The sequence below is a fragment of the Chinchilla lanigera genome, unplaced genomic scaffold, assembly GCF_000276665.1.
Source record: "Chinchilla lanigera isolate Chin_1 unplaced genomic scaffold, ChiLan1.0 scaffold00047, whole genome shotgun sequence".
NCBI classification, from domain to species: Eukaryota; Metazoa; Chordata; class Mammalia; order Rodentia; family Chinchillidae; genus Chinchilla; species Chinchilla lanigera.
In genome coordinates this window covers 10,039,757-10,061,604 of record NW_004955448.1, presented here as the reverse complement: position 1 = coordinate 10,061,604, position 21,848 = coordinate 10,039,757, and the positions used below count along the sequence as shown (strand labels likewise).

General features: G+C 36.6%; 1 protein-coding gene across 6 annotated transcripts in view; it reads right to left on the bottom strand.

Annotated features, from left to right (window-relative positions):
* Iqcj (IQ motif containing J) overlaps positions 1-21,848 on the bottom strand; it is a 249,401-nt gene that overhangs the window by 125,055 nt on the left and 102,498 nt on the right. Inside the window, exon 5 of one of the 6 annotated variants that reach the window (XM_013518672.1) lies at positions 9,948-10,034. The exons of the other annotated variants lie outside the window; for them this stretch is intronic. Within the exon in view, the coding sequence (XP_013374126.1) occupies positions 10,026-10,034 (9 nt within the window). The 3' untranslated portion in view covers positions 9,948-10,025. Of the gene's footprint in view, positions 1-9,947; positions 10,035-21,848 lie in introns of those variants that run through there. 6 annotated transcript variants of the gene reach the window in all.

Below are 21,848 nucleotides of genomic sequence, written 5' to 3'. Positions count from 1 at the left end.
AACAAAAAACAGTAAAAAAAACTTCTTCTTTGGAAAACATCTCAAATTTTATATTATCCCATTATTGTAGTATTAGAACCAGCAGCAAGTAAGGTACCCAGTGTTGTGCAAAGAATAAAGAATAAAGAGGCAAAGTTGGCCTTTTAGAATGAGCTTATCTGAGGAAATTGACAGTTCTCACTAAAAAGAACATTAATGAATTTCTATGTATTTTTTCCTATTTGGCTTCAGGTATATTTTGTTCTCCTTTTTCATTCCCTTGGTACCTGGAAAATATAGAACTCATTATCAATAATACATATTTATTTTTCTGACAGAATAGGGCTAAATAATAGTAAACAAATGACCTTCAAGAAGACACTGTCAATTACAATGTTAAACACTGCCCTTGGAATAAATCAGTATTGCCTGACCAAATGTCAGGGTCTACAGAGGAGAGATGCCAGGGACTCATCCCATTTTCACACAAAAATAGTAGCTTAGGGGATGATTGAGCTGGGAAATGTTTTCTTAGGGATCTCACAGAAACTCAGACAATGAGGCATGACAATTTCATCTCCCAAGGCCTGCCAGATGGCCACTTACACAGATGTGTATCTGTCTGGTGAGGAGGAACAAGCACTGTTGTACTTATTCAGTATTTCATTATTGGGCAACCTATGAAGAGCCACAGAACTTGGCATTCATTACTACCTCATTACTAGTTTTCAAGCCAATGTAGCAGCTGCTATATTCATTTATCATTTCTTTATCCATATTTTACTCTGCTCATAAGGAAAGGGGAAATCCTTCTTACCATCTAAATACAAGGTCCTGAATTATTATTTTATCTCTTACATACTGTATAAAAGGCATATTTATTAAATGTTTTACTTACTTATTAGCTCATTTTTAAAAAAATTCTTTGTTCTACTTCCATAACAAATTTTATGTTAGTTTGCTAATTGACATAATTCTATTGTGGGTGTTTATTTTTCTTATTAAATTCCTTAATCTAGATCTTGGTCATCAGCAACTACACGCATTCAAGGAAGAGTAAGAGGAGTAGGTATGAATTTGTTTTCCAAAGAGTTGCCATGGGATTACTGGAAGCGAGCAACTGAGACAGGAGAAAGAGAAGTGGGGAAAGTGGATACCCCTGAGGCTTTCTGAACTATGCTCCCCCAGAAGGGCCCAGTTACCTTGGTAAGAGACACCACTCATCCGGCATGGGGGATGTTGATGGGCAACACAGAAACAAGCGCTGGGGTGTGTTCTCCTACAATGGCTAGCTTTTAGGGCCTGATTGTGTGGACAGAGGCGTCTAGACAGGGGCAGTGAGCATAGGGAACACAGAAAGGCCAAGATGTCCCTTCTCTGAGAGCCATGCTTGGGTTAGGAATGAGAGCCCATGGCCAGAGCTGGAAATCCTGTGCTTCACTCTGCAAGGGAGAGCTGCTTCTGGTCTGTCTAATACTCCTGTGGGCAACTGAAGAAGAAGGAGAGGAACCAGTTACTCGAGAATGGTGAACTCAGGAACATTTTCCACGTAATTTCCAGCTCCTCTATAAGTTTAGTTTGGTTTTGCGGAGAAAACCTAGCTTTTCCTAAAGCATAATTGAGCATGTTTCACATCATGAAAGGTCTACCTCGCTCCCGAATCTTGTCCCTACTGGGCAAATTTAATGGTCTAAACATTTGTGCATTTTCAAGTACAAGAAAATAAACAACTGTCCTCTATGCCATATAACAGATCTTTAGCAAATCTCACTATTTTCTCTTTCACAGCTAATATAAGAAAATTCTGTATCATCTTTCTAAGTAAAATTTAGAAGTAGAGTGAGAAATTTGAAGAGTAAAAATATACCCTTCATTTTATCTCTCTGGCTCCTTAGACATGTGAATAATTCAAAATAGTGGCTGACAAGTATTTCACTGTGAGAGTAGGAGAAATACGATAATATAATTAAAAGTCAGAAATATGCAAAAGTCCTCCTTTCCTTTTCTTCCTTCCCTTCCCCTCTTTCTATTGCTCATTCTCTCCTTTGAACGGAAGCAGTTGTTAATGCTGATGGTTATGAAGGTCCAGTGGAAGGCAGAGAGGAAAGGAAGAAAGGAGTGAGCTGGGAGGGAGGACACAGAAAAGCCCAGGCCAAGGTGCAGAGGAAAATGAGAGTTCTCCTCCTCATTTTAGGTTTACAGTTCAGTTTACCTATTAAACTCAAGAAAGGAGGATAGATGCCTTCCTTCTCTGTCTATAGCAACACTTAAAACTAGATGCAAATATGGTCTCTGAATTGAGAGATAAGCAAACAAATATATCCGATAATTTTAGGATGATGATGTTCAAACAAGATACAAGGAAACTCTAAATCGGGCATGGTGGCACATGGCTGTAGTCCCAGCACTAGGGAGGGTGAGGCAGGAGGATCACTGCAAGTTCAAGGCTAGTCTGGGCTACATCGCAAGATCCTGTCTCAGGAGAAGAGGAAGGAGAAGGAGGGGGAGGAGGAGGAAGAGGAGAAGAAGAAGGAGAAGGGGGAGAAGGAGAAGAAGGAGGAAGAGGAGGGAGACGGGGAGGAGGAGGAGGAGAGGATACAAAGAAACTCTGATTACCAAAGAAGCATTCTAGCCAAAACATTTGCCTATAAATCATGTGCTGGTAGTTCAAAATCTGCCTTACCATGAATCACATAAATTCTGATTGGGATGCCAATTTTGCTTAGACAGGTCTAATAAATTTTGTAAAAATAGCAACAAAATAAGGTAATCATCATTGCAGATTCATTTTTTTAACTCTACAAATATGTATTCACTTTTAGCAAAACTCCAATGGATACAGAATTTACATTTGCTTCTACAATAAGCCAGGCCATGAATTCACTATGGACTTACTTGGTCTATGAATTAGTTTACTATGAATTAGTTGGTCTTCTGGTACCAAGTATTCTCATGTTCTGGAAGAGTTAATGATGGGAAAATCTTTACCCTTTAATGAGAGATCATACCAGGCTAAGAGAGAAAGAGAAAAGAGATGAGGTGTGGAATGATGAGAATGGTACCAATTGTCAGACTAGGAGTTAAAGACCACCTGGGAGGGCAGAGAACTATTGTGTGGACAGCTAAAAATGTAGGGAATCTTCATTCCCTGTAGCAATGTAGTACAAAACACAGATTGGCAATTTGTGTGTGTGTGTGTGTTGCTAAGGAGTGAATCTAGGGCTTTGTGCATGCTAAGCAGGAACTACACCACTGAGCTATACCATCCCCTGCCCAGAGAGAATGGCTCAGGTGAGTCAGTAAAGGCTTCTTTGAGGGACTGGGCTGTCAAGGCTAGATGGCTAAGGATGGGCAGTGAGCGCACAGAGAGCCAAACAGGAAAGGACAATGTGATCCGTGTCAGCTACACCTCTATTCTACGGTTCTCTCGGGAATAAAACTACTTTAAGTTGCCTATATTCAGATTCATTTCCTGCCCTTCCACTCTCTCTTAAACACACCCAATTAAGCTTTTTCCCTCCTCCTTCCAACAAAACTTTTTTTAAAAGATCAGAACCTCCTCATCATTTAACAGAATGATTTCCTCTGTCTTTACGCTGCTTATCTTTGGTCTTTGGCAGAATTGGCCACTCCCTCTTCCTGACATATGTCCTTCACTGGTTTCCAGGAAACCATATTCTTTGGCTTTTTCCCCTACTTCTACTCTCATCCTTCTAGTTATCTCACCTGGTTCACCCTTTCCCTTTAACTTTATGTTGGAGGGCTCTAGGGTTAGTCCTCCAAATGTCCCCTTGAGAGTAGCCTCTTCTCTAAAAATGTACTTTGCAAATCACTTAAAATAGCAACCCTATCCTCCTCTAGCACTCCTGTATTTCACCCTATTTCTTTTTTCATTTTACATATCATCCTCACTTTTTAGCATACCATATAAATTACATATTTATTGTATTTATGAATTATTATTTCTCTCCACCAGCTAAATTATAAATTCCATGGGGACAGAAGTACGTTATATTTTGTTCACTGTTTTGTCCCACATTTAAGGATGGCACATGGTATGTTATACAGGCTCACATGCTGAAAAAATGAAAATGATGATGGCCGCAGATATTGTGTGAAGACAATGAAAAAATCTACAGGAGACACCTGTCCTGAGAATGGTTGAAGTATACCTTCTTGCAGCTTGCAAGCAGAGATGAGGGCCTTTCACCTTTAGATAACCAGTACAGTGCAGTGTAGCCTGATTTAAAAACTATTGATCAGTAAATGATTAGGGGATAATGTCTGGCTCCATTGATGGTAGAAAGTTACTGATGTTCTTGAGAAGAAAGGCCCTGTGCTTAAAGCATTTATGCAGATATGCAAATATGTTATGTAACAAAGAATGAGAAGAAAGCAGATAGATCACTAAACCTCAGCTTGTCTCCAACTGAACTGGCACTCAGTTTTGTTCTGATGTTCAGGTCTAGATGTAGTTTCAAAATAACTTGTGATAGCGCAAAATCAAAATCTGCCAAAGACTACATACCAAATAATTCCATTTATATGACTTCTGTGAAAACGCAACTCTATTGGCAGAGAGAGCAGACCAATGACTGCCTGGGACTATAGGTTAAGAAGCAGTACAACCAAAAAGAGTCAATATGAGCTATTATTTGGGTATTGGGATTGGTCTGATTTCTGTTTGCTGTGGTGGTTTGCAAGAATTTGTGCATGTGTCAAAACTCTCAGAACTGTGCACCATAACAAAGTGAACACTACTGTATGTTAATTTGTTTAAAATGACATTCCCCATTTACAAGATACTGCTGATGCTCTGCTGAAATCCAAGCTATAAGGCCATATGCTCGTAAATTTGAAAGAAAGTAGAAGCTTAATGGTCCCTGGGCTCCTCATGATGTTTGCATTTAGCATCTTTAAACAACCAAGGAGGACTCCTCTGGGTCCAGATATTTACATTTGTCCAGTCATGCACTATTTGGCAGCGGAAAGCTTTGGTATATGTTTGCTCTAAGGTGTTATTTGTTAAACCCAACCTGGCCTGTCACCTCTGCATTTGTGCTGCTAGCTGACACATAGGGAGGTACACAAAAGTCACACCTCTATGGGCGTTTGTTTTTATAACAGGCTTGCTAGTCACAGTGACTGTGCAAGACTAGGTTTTCTTTTTCATTGTAAGACTTGCCTATTCCTGATCTATATGACTTATTTTTTTACAGGAAGATAGTTTCTTTGAGTCACATTCATTTCGTTGATCATAGGTTTAAAAAGCATAAGATTTTTTCTTCTCCTTTTCGTATCCTGACTCATCCCACCTTACATTTTTGTTCTACTCTGTTTCCAAGTTCATATGCTACATGACTTATTTTCAAATAAATTTCACCTTGAGCATTTTAAAGTTAATATTAACTACATTGATACTACCTTACTTTTAATTTGTATCTTACAGTTTAGTAAACACTTTAAATCTGACAGCTTTTAGTTCTCATCATAAACAAGTTGACATGCAGGAAGCACTGTTCCCATCTTAAAAACACTCAGATTTAGAGTTGTGAAGTAACTTTCTCAAGGTCACATGATCTATTAGACAGTAAGAGCAAGGATTAGATTCTGTTACACGTAAAGGATCAGTAATCTTCACTTCTTTTATGAAAAATGAATTCTCACACCATTTTATGTGACTCTGAAACCTATCAGCATATAATCATATTCTTCTTTGCCTGTCCTTTAAATGATTGATGAATCCTAAGTTATATAGACATTTAGCTTTAATACCATATAAAATTCCATGTGCATTTTAACTCAATGCCATGCTTGCATTTTTATTTCCACAACTAAGGGACATTCTTGCAAGTGAAGTCACAGAATGTTCTGGGCACCTATATCTCACTTCTTTTATAGGATGCTTTAAGGATTTTTAACAGACTGCATAATTACAAGCATATAAGGCATGCTAACTAACTAGTTATTACTCCAACAGAAATTTCTAACCTAACCCTGTAACTGCCTCCCCTTCTCTACCCTTTTTACCTCCCTCTTTTATGGGCTCTGTGTTTGTGTCCATAGCACCACTGCTGATTTCTGGTTTTGCACTAAAGTAAGCTCCTTCCAATCTCTTCTACTGCTATTTGGGAGTAATAGTTCCCAGGTGCCGCGTCCCATTCTTCAAAGTTTAGATAAAATGCCACCACTCCCATCTCCTCATCTCTACAGAAGCTTTTCCCTTCCCTGTGGTGGCAGAAACAACTGTTCTTCAACCTAAGCTTCAGTGACATTTTGTACATCTCCCCTAGCAGCATTCTCACATTTACCTCACAGTTTGTTACTTCTGTAACCTGCTGACGGTGAGACCCCCAAGGTAGTGGCTATGTTATATATACATGTATGTTATCATCAGATATCCAGAGCTGTACCTAGTATTTCATAAACTTTTAATAAATGCTTCTTGCTTCAATAAATAAATAAATACGTACTATTCTATTCTTTTTATGCAACATGCATATTGATATAACAGAGAGAGAACAACTCCAAAGAAATAAATACACTGACTCCAAAAACAAGATGAATGAAATATTTGTTTCTCAAAATCCTCTATCAGAATCCATTCAGAACCTTTGATTTGCTATCTGAATCATGTAGCCCACAAAGTAATTTCTCCCCTGAAACAATCTGTTCAAAAGGGAAGTAGTTCCGAATCTGTCTTGACTGGTGACCATTTTGTGTGTGTGTGTGTGTGTGTGTGTGTGTTTATGCATGCTTGTGCATGCTGATTCTGTGTTAAGCTCATTGCTTGGAAAATACACATTATCCTAGAATTTCAATTATAATCAGCAACCTTGAAATACTAGAAAAAAGAGCTTTCCCCTTAGTCTTATCTGTGTCTTTACATTTGGACATCTGTAATAATCCACTGGAAGTCTTTCTGCTGGACTTTGATTTGCTTAGCTTTATTTTAGTAACAAAATTCACTATAGCTAGACAGTGAAATATTACCAATACAAGTGATATTCAATTATAGGAAAGCTATCTCTCCATCCTGCAACCAAGTTCGTCTCTCTTTCAAAAACTCATTCTACAAATTTGTGTTAAGGTGCTTTATCTTAAATTTGATCTCACCCAATTCAAATAATGGGAATGTAGTGAAATTATGGGAAAGGGTGGTTGTTCAGATTTATTTTCCTTCAAGATATCTAATTTAGTTTAAAAGAATTGAATTCATTTGCCATGTTTTCTTTAGGAAGCATTTTGAGAAGTATAATTTAGAGCTGCTCTCTTTTTTGCATGGCCTCTGTGAGACATTAAAGGGGCTCACGGTGCCTGTTTCCGCCATAATGAAGGCTTATTCTGTCTACCTGCCTCCATGTGAATTTCTCCTTCGGACAGAAAGTTAGAAGCTGTAATGAGTCAAAATTCTCCCAGGGCTTAAACTACTTCTTGGGAGTAAACTGGCCATATTTGTGTGTGTGTGTGTGTGTGTGTGTGTGTGTGTGTGTACTTAACTCTTTCAGACTTTAGGACACATTATAAAAAGTGCTAACGGTTCAAGAAACTTAAGTCCACTGTCAAAGCTGTTTAATTAGCTAATGAGGAGTAGTTCAGCTCAACATTTCCCCAGTCTATTTTTTCCACATTAAAACACCTACTTCAGACCCTAGAAACGAAATAAAAAATTTTGCCAGGGTTCTCTGCCACACTCAAGATAGATTAAAATTAGGAAAAAAGAAAAATAAAGATTAGAAGTAGCAACAGAGACTGGTTAAATGACAAAACTCTTCCCTCCATAACAAAACAAAAGTCCTCACCAAATTATGATGAAGTTAACTGGTCTCACTATACAGAGAAAGCAAGCTAGAAAATCCAAAAAAACACATGTTAAACTACACATGTTGAGTATTTTCCTGTCCTGCAAGAGTACATTCAAGGTATAGCATAGCACTAAACCATAACAAAATTCAACCTAAGAAGAATTTTTCTTATAAATAGAACTGGTTTCCACTAAACAAATTTAAAATGCTCTTTAAATTAAGAAATAAATAAATTACTCCTCCTAACTTCTAAAATACAACAATGAGAAAAAAAATAACTTCATGAAACAATAGTAAAAAAGAGTAATATCCTAACTCACTATGGGTTATAATGCCCCTAAAGAAATCCTAATTTAAATTGTCTAGGTAAAATTTACCCTCATCAATAAAATTATAACCTGAGAAATGGCAGGGGTTTGGTAAATGTGTGGCGAGGTTGTTTATATGGTCAAAAGAGGCCAGGACAAAACAAGGTTATTACAGGAAGACTCTTACTCTAAAACACTGAATGTAATTTTGAATCCAGGATAAATACTGAGTCCCAGAAATATACCAGGTACTTGTCAAGTTTCTATTTCATACATCTGAAAAAACTGATTTCCAGATTTCTGATTTCATAGCTATCTGATCTAATATAATGTCACCTTCCTGTACAATAACAACTAAGATAAATGTCCTCAGCCCTGGCTATGTAGAGTAGTCATTTGCTTGTTTTTGTCTGACATAGCAGTAGAGTGGGGGAGTCCAAAGCAAGAGAGATGCTGTGTTGACAAGTGCCATTGATCTGTGTCCTCTGACAGACTTCCAGAGAGTAAATTTCTACATTATTTTGTACTTTCAGAGGATTTGTTTTGTTTCTTCTTCAGTGTATTGGAGGTGGGGTGTGCATGCTTATGTGTGTGTATCTGGGTAGGAAAGAAAGCATCTAGGTGTACCTACTCTGCAGCCAGAATTCTAGTAATGTCTGCACTGTAGAACTCCAGAGAACTGCTGGTGTGACTCAAAAGTCCCTCTTTACCTATAATTGGGCACAGTTGCGATCTTCTAGCAGCCCAGAAAAATGTTGGTTTTTTTAATATGCACAAAAACGTTCAACCCATCCTTGGGATGCAATGGATTTAGCCATGTTAGTCCTTTACAGTCATAACAGGATAGGCAAGACAAGAAGTCATCCCTCCAAAATCCATTCCTTCTGTGGTCCTTTCTTTTATTTGCCTGTTCCTGCCTAAGACATTTCTAACCCTAGATGAGGATATAAATGCTACAAGTTACTTTCTTATAAACTTCTATTACACTTACTATGCACAAAACATAGCTCCCTTTGCCTTCCTCTTTCCCACACCAGTCACGTGTGGAACTGAATATTACTCTGGGCAGATCAGTACTTCTCCAGGGAGATAATTTTAAAACCCCATGAAGCTATTTCCACACACACTGTTTCTTCTAGAAAATAATCACTTTACAGGCTTTAAAGTTCCCATAAGAAGAATGTTAAACAAGTCTGGTTTATATAATTTAGAGCATGAAATGAAGATTTCTTATTTCCCGAAATAACCATTGAGAAACTCCAGACGCATCTTTCTGAAAGAGAATGTGTACTGCTTCTCCTCATAATATTCAGGGGGAAATTCCTATGAATTAATGCAGTGATAAATATTACAGATATAGCCCCATGATATATAGAAACACGATGTTTTCTAATTAGGATGCGACAAGATTCTCAAACACAAAATCATTCTTTTATATTAAGAGGCAGAATTAAAATAACTTGTGTTAAAGATTACACTAACTCTATCACCAGCCCTTTCCCACTGGGTATTTTCTGCAAAAGCTGACTAAATTTTGTTTTAGAATGTAATGAAATTATGGAATGCATCTACTTAAAACAACAGATTTGTTTTTAGTGTTGTAAGTCACAGAGTAACAAAAGTTTTCATTCAATTTTGTTGTTATTGTTTAGGACTTTGTGGGAAATGAAAACAAATAGAAATTTAAAATGACTCCAGTTACCCCAGTTAATTTTCATAAAACGCAATTTGCATTTCTCAAGGAAATGAAACAATTTGTAATTTTTAGATTCACTGTTAAACTACTGAAAGCTATCATAAATGAAATCAAAGTATCAAACAAGTACTTACTAAATACCTACTTTGTGTACAGCAGCATAGAAGCTGGGGTTTAATGAGACTGATGTTACATTTCATCTGGACCAAAACTGACCTCAGATTCCTCATTGTAATTCTAGTGTACCTGACAGAAGATACATAAACACATTTAGTATGGAGAATCTACTCTAACTACAAAAAGAATACCTTGACGAAGAACATTTTAAACATCTTTACTTCAGCCCTCTCTTAAAAAACAAACAAACAACAAAAAATTTTCTTTGTTATCATAGCTACAGGAAGAATGAAAGAGCAATAGTATTTTAGACCTAGAGGAGCAAACATTTTTAGCCCTGATTCTTTTTCCTTTTTTCACATATGAAGGTCCAAGTAAATTTTACAGACTTGAGCAAATGCCTCAAAAACAAGGAAATTATTCTTCAAATTCCTTAAGAGGTAGTTAAAACTTTTAAGCAAGTATTCTCATTTCTGCCTTATTTTCCCCTTTAATTTAATTATTACTAAGTGTAAATTATAAATGGAGAAATAAAACTATTTTCAATGAGAATTTTAAAAGTTTAGGCCTTGCCACCTGGTAAGTTTCTGTTCTAACAACCAGTCAGCCAGCACATATTGAAGCTCTCCTGCACTTAAGGCTCCAGGCTTGCTCAAATGTGTAGACACCTAGCTGCAATGATGAATGAACACTGAAAACTGGAATAGAATATTTGCTGGCACTGCTTAGGCACATTTAAGGGTTACTTTCAGAGTTAAAAAGAGGTAAAGAGATGGTCTCCCTCACTTCCACGGCTATCATCCTGCTCACGTTCGCTGTCTCCAAAGATGTTCTACCTTCAATATTTTTTGTCAAGTCTATGCACCACTTGAATTCTTGTTTACTTACTGTTTCTTTATATTGACTCCTTTAAAAAAAACTGAAATACTGTTGCAGTCAGGGTTGACAAGAGAATAGATTCAGTACAGGACACATAAATTTATAGGATTATTTCATAATATTCACCCAAAGAGTCAAAAGCACGAGAGTGCAGGAGATCTGTCCACACACTAGAGACCCAAAGAATCCATCTGAGCACCTAGATCCCAAGGCAATGTCTTCCATGAATCAACAGCACACATCTTCCCCTCCAGTTCTCCTTTTATGCTGTTGGCAGTAATCCTCAGGGGCCTCCCACATCCAGCACCACACTGATTCAGTTCAACTGGGTGTTACAAGTTGACCATTAATTAATCTATCACAAATACCTAAGCTATGTGGCACTAAGCAATATCTCTGACTACTGTTTTGTGGTACTATTATTCCTGTTATATGTGAAAGTAAAAACAGCCATTGAAATGTTCATCTCTTAGCAAAAACATGGAGACCGGAATAGATTAGTGATTGCCAGGGTCTGGGGAAGGAGGTTACTGTAGCTATAAAGGGTAGCATGACGGAGCCTTGTGATTGGCTGTTCTGTGTCTTGATTGTGGTGATACAAATTTACAAGTGATAACATTTCATGAAACACACACATGCAGAGTTTCTAAACTTGGTGGAATTGATCAAAGTTAGTGGATTATATAATTGTCAGTATCCTGACTGATATTGTGCTACAGTCATGCAAGATGTTAACTTTGGGATAAATTAAGTAAAAGGTGTGTAAGATTTTTCTCTATTTTTTTGAAACTGCATGTAACTATGCAATTAAGCCACAATAAAAAGTTAGAAAAATTACAGGATTCCCAGTAAACTTTGAGATTAGGTTAAACAGTGAGCAACTTTTAGTATAAATATGTTCCACACAATATTTCGGATATATTTGTACTAAAGAGATATTTATTTATTTAAGATTTTATTTCAGCTAGGCATTCTGTATTTCATATGACAACAGCACACTTAACCTAAGACTGAAAGTAGAAGAATCTAGTTATATAAGCATCACAAACAGAGAAAATCATATATGCAAAAAGCCTGGAGCAAGAAAGCAGGTGGCATACTTAAGGAACTAAATGAAGCCTTGCAAGGACTTTGGAGAACAGAGCAGATAAGGTGCTGTAAGAATTCAGTATTCCTGTGGTACGCCCTCAAACAGATTAGGGATTGATCACTGTTATGTCTGCTGAGGCCCTAAGACCTGGGCCCAGGTCTCAGAAACACAAAGCCCCTTAAAAACTCCCTAAAGCAAGGCAGTGTTCCTGACTCAGATGAGGCATAACTTGGCCAACTACTGGAAAAATGCCCTTTGTCTTTTCACATCTTTTTCTACAGCAAGAATTAAAAAATAAAATCTTCAAGGAGGTTATTCGTGCCTGTAATCCCAGCAATCTTGGAAGCTGAGGCAGGAGGATCAAAGTCAAGTCCAGCCTGGGCAATTTAGTTACTTAGGAAGAACCATAAGCTTGAGACATTTCTAGATAAATGGATGGACCTTGAGTCAGTACTCTTAAGTGAAAGAAATGAGACACACGTGTAAACACCACATCGTATCTCTGGTGCGAGTAACTGAAAGGGTACATAAGTACCAAAATGTATAACAGATATTTTGAAATAGGAAAAACAGTCCAAAGGATGAGGAATTGGGGCAGGAAAAGGGGAAAGGAAGGGAGGGAAAAGTGAGAAGAGAAGGAAAGAATGGAAACAAAGCTTTTGTAAATAAAGATGGGAAGAGGGGCTGGAGGGAGGGCAGGAGAAGGAGAAAACGGATGAAGCTGTGTTGTGTACAGGTACATAATGCTCACATTCATCATAGGGAATTTGTACCTGTATATGATATAGCTTGATTCTTTTTTCCCCAGTCTCCTGTGTCTTTATATTAGAAACCTTCTTGGTCTTTTTTTTTGTTTTTTGTTTTTACTATTTTCTTTTTTGGCACTGGGAATCAAACTCAGGACCTCGTGCTTGCCAGGCAGGCGCTGTGCCGCTGAGCTACATCTCCAGCCCCAGATGCCTTCTTTTAAAGACTATTAAGAGGACAATTTATGAAATTTTTGTAAATGAAAAGCAACTTGAAAGTATTCATCAAAGTTTTTTCAAGTTACAGCTAAAAACAATGGACAGTCTTAAAATTACTCTAAAAGTAAATAAAAAATTCAACATCTTTCTTCAGTTCCTATGTTCACCACTTCACCCCATGTGAAAAAAAATTCAAAACATTTTCTAATGAATCAATGACCTGAAGTTTAGTTAGCGGTAGTTTCATACTTAAGGATAAATATTTTCAAAGCAAACTTTTTATTATACTTCCTGTAATGCCACAAAAATTCATCCATTCACTTAAGCATAAGAGTGATGCTTACATTATATGAGACATACAATGCAGCAACACAGCAAATGTCAGCAATGAGGGCAATAGCAGCGGAGGTGTAGATCAGCTTTTCCTGGTTTTCTGAGTTTCAGTTTCCTAAATGTAGGGTGGAGAGGCTAACATGGGGTGATATGAAATATAGTGACACATGTAAACCCCTGAGGGACCAAGCACAAACTGCTTAGTAAATTGCAGAACAGTCTGGATACTAGGGGCAGTGAAGCTTTACCTGGATACATCACTTCCTAGGAAAACACTTTTAAATAAGTCAATTTAGCCTTCAGAATTTCCACTCGCACTGTTGTAAGGTGGAATAATAATACTGGCATTTTCAGAATTTTGAAGATCATAATAGCATATGAATCACATCTCCTACAAGCTTTGTACACAGGAATGATACATCGTAGGTGATCACCAAATGAGAGATAGAAATTAATTTGATAGCGATGTTCAGAACTCTTTGGTTGACAAAACTGTAAACTATTTGACAAAAAACTGCAGATCATTAGTGGGACAAAGGAGTGTCAATATCACGCCAGTGTATGTGTAACACTGTGGCACTAAATTTTATAATCCAGCAATCTAAGACAATAATAGTTATAATAAGTGAAATTATAGGGATACTGTCCAGAGATGAACCTCTGTTTCTGACACACAGAAGGGTTCTTGTTAGAGGACCTGTGAGTTTTAGACCACAGTAAGCCTTCCATGACCTGTGACTTGTGTCACGGCAGGTGTGTCTGCCAAGGACCTCCTTGACTCACTCTGAGTATTTTTGACAATTGAACAATGACAAAGACAATTTAATTTATTCTCTTTTTTCATACGTAATTTTGTGTCTTTGATGTATACTCCAAGTAACTAGTCTCTCTTGGTATGTGTGTGGCCCAAAAATAACGTACACAGCAGAAATATTCAGGCAGACCGCTTGGTCAAAGGTTTCGCTCCAAATTCTATTGTTTGGACGGTTGCTTTTACCTTAAAAAACAAAAAGAGCTTAGAACAGCTACTTGCACATAGATACAGTTTCATCCAGCATCCCTATGAGTCTATGACAACCAGCTCTCCTTATATTGGAGTGGTGAGTGCTAGTCCATGGGCTCATTTGCACATTGATGGGCTTAGCACTACTGCTCAGCAAATATTGACCCACAAAGCAAAAGTGCTTAAAACATTCTGATAGATCATAGGGCAGACAGGCTGGGTGTCCAACATTACTGCTTAATTCTGGGAGAATTCATCTTCCAGGAAGTTGAAAATGGAAGGAATGTTGCCTATCACTTTCAAGCATGACCTTCTATTTAAATACAAGGAAAATGAGGTTCATGGATTGGAATCCCTGCCCTAAGACCACAATGGGTAATGGATCTGTAATAAAACCCAGGTTCCCTGACTCAAAGGCTATCATTTTCAAAGGCTATTATACGTGATATGTTAAATCACATATAATAGCTGTATACAATAGGAATTATTTTTAAAAGTTTAGGTATATAGTTAATAATGAAAAATAAAATACGGACAAATTTAATAGTAATACCTTGTATTTTGTGAACTTTCCTATCCCTGAGACACAATACCTGACACCCAGAATGGGCAAGGGACCATAGATAAAACCCAAAGTCACTCTTCCATGACCCACTCTGATACACCCAGGAGCAAAGCAAGCTCCTTATATTTAAGGCATTATTAATCAAATGGCATTTATTAATCAAATGAAGTGGACATTACAAGATTAATGTTCATCATATATATATATATATATATATATATATATATATATATTCACAGAAGTCCAATGATTGGCATTATTGCTACCAGTCTTTTAAGATGAGAAATAAGATTGAATAGGTTTTAAGGAACTTGCCCAAGATCACAAAATTAGTAAAATGGTAGACCCAATCCCCAACCAGTTCTGCCTGACTTCAGTGTGGAGCTCTTAGCCACCTCTTAATGTATAATAGTACTTACAGAGTAAGAGTATTAAACAAAGTAGTGTACAGAGTATATCTCTGATGTCTGACTTCACTTACACCTGAAACAATGAACATCCTCTCACAATATGGTTGAAAACATAGATACTACCCATTATCACCAGAGAAAAATAAATGAGCTTCCCATAATTTGGCTAGCACATCAATCATCACCAATCTTGGCAACTGTAGCTCTGAGGATGAATGTTAGCTTTGCACTAAAAGAATGGCATTCATTTAAATAACATAGGAGGTTCTGGCTCTGTAATATCCCAATTCACGACAGTCACCTGTCATTAACTCAGCATATAACTCCTTCATTCAAGCTGAATAATGCTCTAGAAAAAGTGGCCAGACTACTTACACATTCATGCCTATATTGAGTAGGAATTCATTTTTTTCAACCATTGAACACTGATTCCTTATAGGCAGAAAAGGTAAGATATGAGTGAAATATGTATTGAAGAAGGAACTGTTTCCCCTAGGACAGTTCAAAATAGGTGGAAAGCACTACAGTAATTTCCTTGCAATTGCATAGTTCCTTTGCTTATTAAATTTTGAAGAGGTTATCAATTTGGAATATAACCTAAAGAGTTTATGTTTCATAATTTTACTTTATTGCTGAAATATTTATGCAAATATTCAGTGTAGAGAGATGCTGCCAGATGGAAATGCAATAGTTGTGGAATTCTTCCTGGCATTTCCGACAGAATGTATAATATCGAATCACTTTATGCTAATATTTTGCAATGGGATACATATTTCATAGCTACTTTGAAATGCAAATTTAAGAGATTTGAACACTTAACAAATCATGCCAATGCAAAATAAACTAATATAAAAAGTAGGAATTAGATAGGTAAATTACAGCAATGCCATATCGACTGCATTTTTGTAAAAATGATCAGCTGTGTCTTTATACATTTTGTGTTAATACATTTAGTATTTGCAAGTAAAACTGTGTTTTCACAACACTAACATTAACTAACTTCAAGATATATATGACATTTGTCAAATAACTGATTTCTACAACTATTTAACTTTTTTTACTTCCCTTCTTTGACCTAATTTTCATCACTGATAAATTCTTTGATGTAAGCTATGTAGTATTGTTGCTATGTACAAATCTGAATGAAAAATTTTAGCTGAGTGTTACAAGTGAACTTGGATCATTGAGGATTAAAGTTTTTGTTATTAAAATTCATTGAGTCTGAAATTTGATTTTATAACTTAGTGAGTCAATTTTATTTCCATATGTTATTACGTTACAGATATAAACACTGTATCATGACCTTGACATTCCTTAAATCTGTGGTCAGAAACTCACCATTTAAATAGTAAAATATCCTTCACATGACACTAGAAAGTACAACTTTTTCAATGAGCTCATTGAACTTTTCCTTTTCTCAAATTGGAAAATATTTCACCCTAATATTTTGAACAAAATAGCATCTTGTTTTGAAAGGCATGATTATTCTTGACAATACTTTCAATTTTTATTCTCTTTTTTGGAACTGTTTAAAAGCAATTATGACACGAGATTGAATCTGGGCAGGAAAAAGAACTGTGAAGCATGAATTTTCTGCAGCAAGCTCTCCTGGAAGAGCGCCTGCCAACGACTGATTAGGGAAACTTAATGCTCCATCTGCTTCCTTCCTTCATCCTTCTTGATCCTTCCCTGGGAGTAGTGAGAGAAGACCCAAACCTTCAATGTCTTTCCTACTCGCTACTGTGAAAAGAGGTCCTTGATGTGCATCTTGACTTATCCCTGTACCAAATGGATCAGATATATCACTGGCTTTGGAAAGACTGGGTAGAATTATAAAAATATGCAGTCAGAGTAAAAATATTTTAAAACACACTAAACAAAATTCTAATTTTAAAAATGGTATAAAATAATTTTATAATAATCCTCCAAATGAGTTTCTAAATGCAGACACTATGTCTTCTAATTTCTTTGCATATTTCCTCCAGAGTGAACAAAGTGGTTTCAGAGCTGTGTCACCTACAGCTGTCTAATAAATGTGATTGGATCAGGAAATATAAAAAATGGAAGCTGCAAACTTTTTGAATGATTAAAATTATAGCCCTCTGAGGTTGATTAAAAATAATTTTTTGGTTCATTTAAAGCCCTAAAAATTTCTGGAGCATTTTCTCTATTCTCCATCTTCCTCAGTCTTAAAGAAGATATTAAAAACAGCAGAAACAACAAACATCATCAGCGCTACTGGGATTTTTGCCGACAACAGAATATTCAAAGCCAGCGGAACTGATTCAAAAATATGGTTGCTGAACTCACTATTAATGGAATATATTGGACTATTAATAAAGGGCATTACATTATGACAACCTTAAAATGTTCTGAAAGTCATTATTCGATTCAATCCTTGCAACTGCTGTCAAGGCAGGTATTATTTCTTTTCACTATTGGATAATTAGACTCATGGAGGTTAAGTGGTTTGCCCATGTCACACATTCAGAATACTACTACTTATTTCTTATTTGACGCTTGAATTTTGATGATTAAGGTTTGATGCTGGGATTGTGGTTCAAAATGCTCAGTGTTGGCTTAAAATGCCCCCTCTAACTGGGAGAAATTCCTTAAAACAACTACTATTCTTGGTCCACTGAATTTTCTCTTACTATAGTCCACAGATGTAGAACTATAGTCTGTAGCGTGGTAACATAGCACATGTCTACTGTCTATAGATGTGAAATGTATGAGTTATATCCACTTGTGGAGGACGGAACTTATGAAGAATTCAGATTTGGTTTTGAAGCCAGTGAGATGTGAAGCTGTGGAACAAAGTAAGGCAGGAACAATCCCTCCTACGTAGCCTCATTGCAAACCTTGACCATTACGATGGTCTAGCAGCGCATCTTTGCTGTGCGACCTAACACTCAACTGGCACCTTGTATTTGCAAGCTTGAAACTGATATTTCTTGGGTTTGTTTATTAATAAAGTCTATTTCCTTTTTGAGTGTCTATGCATTAAAATATTGCACAGAAATCTTGTTTATGCTGTTAGAATTCCTAGGTCATTGTGTAAAATATACCCACTTGTGCCTGAGACCACACCCTGAACACCTACTTACCTCACTTAGAAGGGCACTGTGGATAATTGTTTTTCATAATAAAATTACTATTCTCTACAGTGCACAAACCCAAGCTAATCCAAAATGATTCATGTAGCTTCCAACACATTTGAGGTAAATTAGGAACCACCATCTGGCAGAGAGCTTCTTTTCTTAAAGTGCTCTCTCCTTTTTTAATTAAAATGTGTTTTAATTAAAAATAGACATGTCAAGAAGCACTGTATATCAATTACATGACTGACAATATGCTTTCATCTTTTTCTAAAACATATGAACCAGAAATGAGATGTCATGGTTTCTCTCAAGAAAAACAGTAAAATATAGAATAGAGAAAGCAAGGATTTCTACTGGGAGCCATTTCAGCTGTGTCAAAATCCAACCAAATCTTTTCTCACATATTTTATTGCCTCAAAAAACATTGAAACAATGTTTACGCTTCATTTTTTGATGGTAACTAATGTAGTTGTTCATTCATGTTCTGTTATCAATGGTTTTGGAAAAGTTCTCAAATATTCTCAGTTAATCTTTTCATAGCGAACCTACTGCAAGACCATCCTCATTGTCAGGATTTTGTCTACATTTTTGTCTTAAAAGCACGAAATAGTAACACAAAATATCTGGTTTGTATCCACAAGTGCCAATATCCAGAGGAATGTGTATGGGGGGGGCAGTGGGGGTGTGAGACAGGCAGGGACCCAGAGCAGCAATAGATAAGAATAAGAAACCATAGTGAGGATGATTGGTAGCCCACATATTGGTGCGTGTGTGCGGGCGTGTGTGCGCATGCGCTTGGTGGGGAGCTGGGGAGAGAAAAGAGCCGATACAGAGACAAGAAGAGATTGACACAGAGAATCTTGTCATGTAGGTGGAGTTTCTGTTCCATCAAGACATTTGAACCTAGCACTGTCTTACGAAGTCCCAGGGCAATACCTTCAGGGTTCCCAGCCCTAAATATGTAAAGGTCCAGTATTAATTATCAGATCTAATAAAATACATTTAACAATAGTCACATAGTTTTTTTACTTTGACTGTTTTTCTCAACTGGCAGAAATAGTTAGCATCACCACAATTTTCTTTCTCTCAGACTTTTTCCATCCAGGCACAGTGGCATATTCCTGTAGTTCCAGCTATTCTAGAGGCTGAAGCGGAAGGACTGCTTGAGTCCAGGAGTTTGGGGTCACCTGGGTAACATAGATTCCCCATTGAAAATGTCCTAGCAATTATTTGTGGTTTTTAGCTTAATTGAAAAGCTAAATTTATTGCATTTATTTGATTTATATCACTGCAATTTGATTTTTTTCTTAAAAAAACATTTTTTAGAATAGTTTTATATTTTAAGAAAAATTTTAAGGGCACTACAAATTTCCCATCTAGACCTTTGCCAAGTTTTTCATGCCATCAGCACTTACAGTGATATGTTCATTACAATTGATAAACAAAAGTGGATATAATTAACTTAAATCTACACATCATTCATATTTCTTTTGTACCTAATGTATATTTTCTGCCCCAGAATCCCATGCAGGATATCACATTACATTTAGTTGTTGTCCCTTTAAACAGCTCATTGCTTTAGTAGTTTCTCAGACTTTCCTCACAGTTTGATGACCTTGGTAGTTTTGGAAGAAGGATGAAAAAAAGAATTAAGATGTGTTATATACAGGTACCAATACCTTACAATGAATGTAATCAATATGTACTGTAAGTATGTATTATTACAATTAAAAGTTAGAGAAATTGCTGCTTAGGTATTTTGAGATGCGTCTGATGCTTACCTCATGATTAGACTGAAGTTGCATGTTTTGGGAGGAGATCAGAGACAAAAAGTGACACATCATCATGTCATACTGTCACTGCATTCTACTACCAGTGTGATCTAGCACCGATCTTTGCCATGTGTTCACTAAAGAACATTAAAAAATTACCTTTTGTGTATATTTCTTCACATATTTTAAATTGATATCTAAATATTTTCATCATAAATTTGAACAGTTCTGAAGGCTATAATTCATGGCAGTGTACATATTAATTTTTTTTTTTTTTTTTGGTTTTTCTCCGGTACTGGGAACCGAACTCACGACCTTGCACTTGCCAGGCAGGTGCTTTTGCCACTGAGCTAAATCCCCAGCCCCTACATATTAATTTTAATAGTTAAGTGCAACATCACTTTTTTTTTTTTTTTTTTTTTTTTTTCCAGTACCGGGAATTGAACTCACGACCTTGCATTTGCCAGGCAGATGTTGTGTCACTGGGCTAAATCCCCAGCCCCCTACAACATCACTTTTGAATGCAACTAATGGAATCTAAATACCAAGTGATTCGACATCTAGAATTATTAATTTTACTATATATTTGAATAAGACTTCTAATTTGTACATAGAAAGTCACAAAATTCATCACTCTAATAAGCAAAATTTTAAAATAGATAGGTAAATAAATAAATTATCAAAATAAAAGTTAGATAGGGTATAAAGAAGCCTAGAGTAAGTCCCAGAAAGTAGGCAAGCCCTTCACGAAAAAGGAGAGATCCACGGATCCTCCCATAGAAAAGGGGTAGTATAAAGAAGTCAGCTGGACATTAAACAAACACCACAGTTATATGTGGGCTGGCATTACAGATTCTGTCTTCTGTGAATATGCTTTCACTTGCAAAGTGTCTTTCCCATGTCTTTACTAAATGTGGAGGGTAATTTGCCCAAAGCAAGGGGGGAATTCCTAACACATCAGAGGCACTTCAGGCATTCAGCTATCAAATACTAATAGCTAACAAGAGAGCTAAAAGAAGCCCTTTGAGAGCATTCCAGGTCTTCACAGATCATAAGGTAGCAGCATTCCAAAAAGCAGGTAAAGATAATCAGTCTGAAATATGCCTCCCCAACTGCAAAAACTAAAGAGCAGGATTAGCGAGCAAAGAGAACTCCATGATGACTAAAAAACCACTCCAGCTGCCCTGTAAGCAGGGATATACGCTGATGAACTTTAGAGTGTAGAAAGATTCTGGACTCTTTCCAAAGCTTTGATACGAGGCCATGTTGAAAGAGAAATCTGAATCCTATCCTTGAAGTTGTTTGAACCTGGGATGAACCAAACAAAACTACAGGTGGGGAACAAAGCCCCAACTCTGTCCAAATATGGTTTAGACAGACCATTCAAGAAGCTTCATAGAAAAAGGAATGTTCTCCTTTTTGGAGGTAAATATCATTTTCTTTAGTTTTTACAGGTCTCTCACACAAAATGTTCATCCAAAAATGTATAATGTGTGAGAAAGAGCAAGAAAATGTTACTCAAGATCAAGAGAGGAAACAATCAATATAAAGAGATTCCAAAATAACCCAGAGGTTTGGATTTTCCAAGAAAGAGAAGAAATAACTATGATAGAAATCCTGAAAGACCTAGAATAAGAGTAACACAAAAGTGAACAGATGAGCAATTAGACACTTTGCTGAAGGTCCTTTATTGGTTACTGAGTTGTATTCTTCTGCATAAAATGTAAAGGTATTTTAAAGTTTATTTTCCTTGATTGTAAGCATTTTGGTATTCTAAGCTTCTTCTAGTTTTTACCACTTTACTTATCATCATAATTAATGAGAA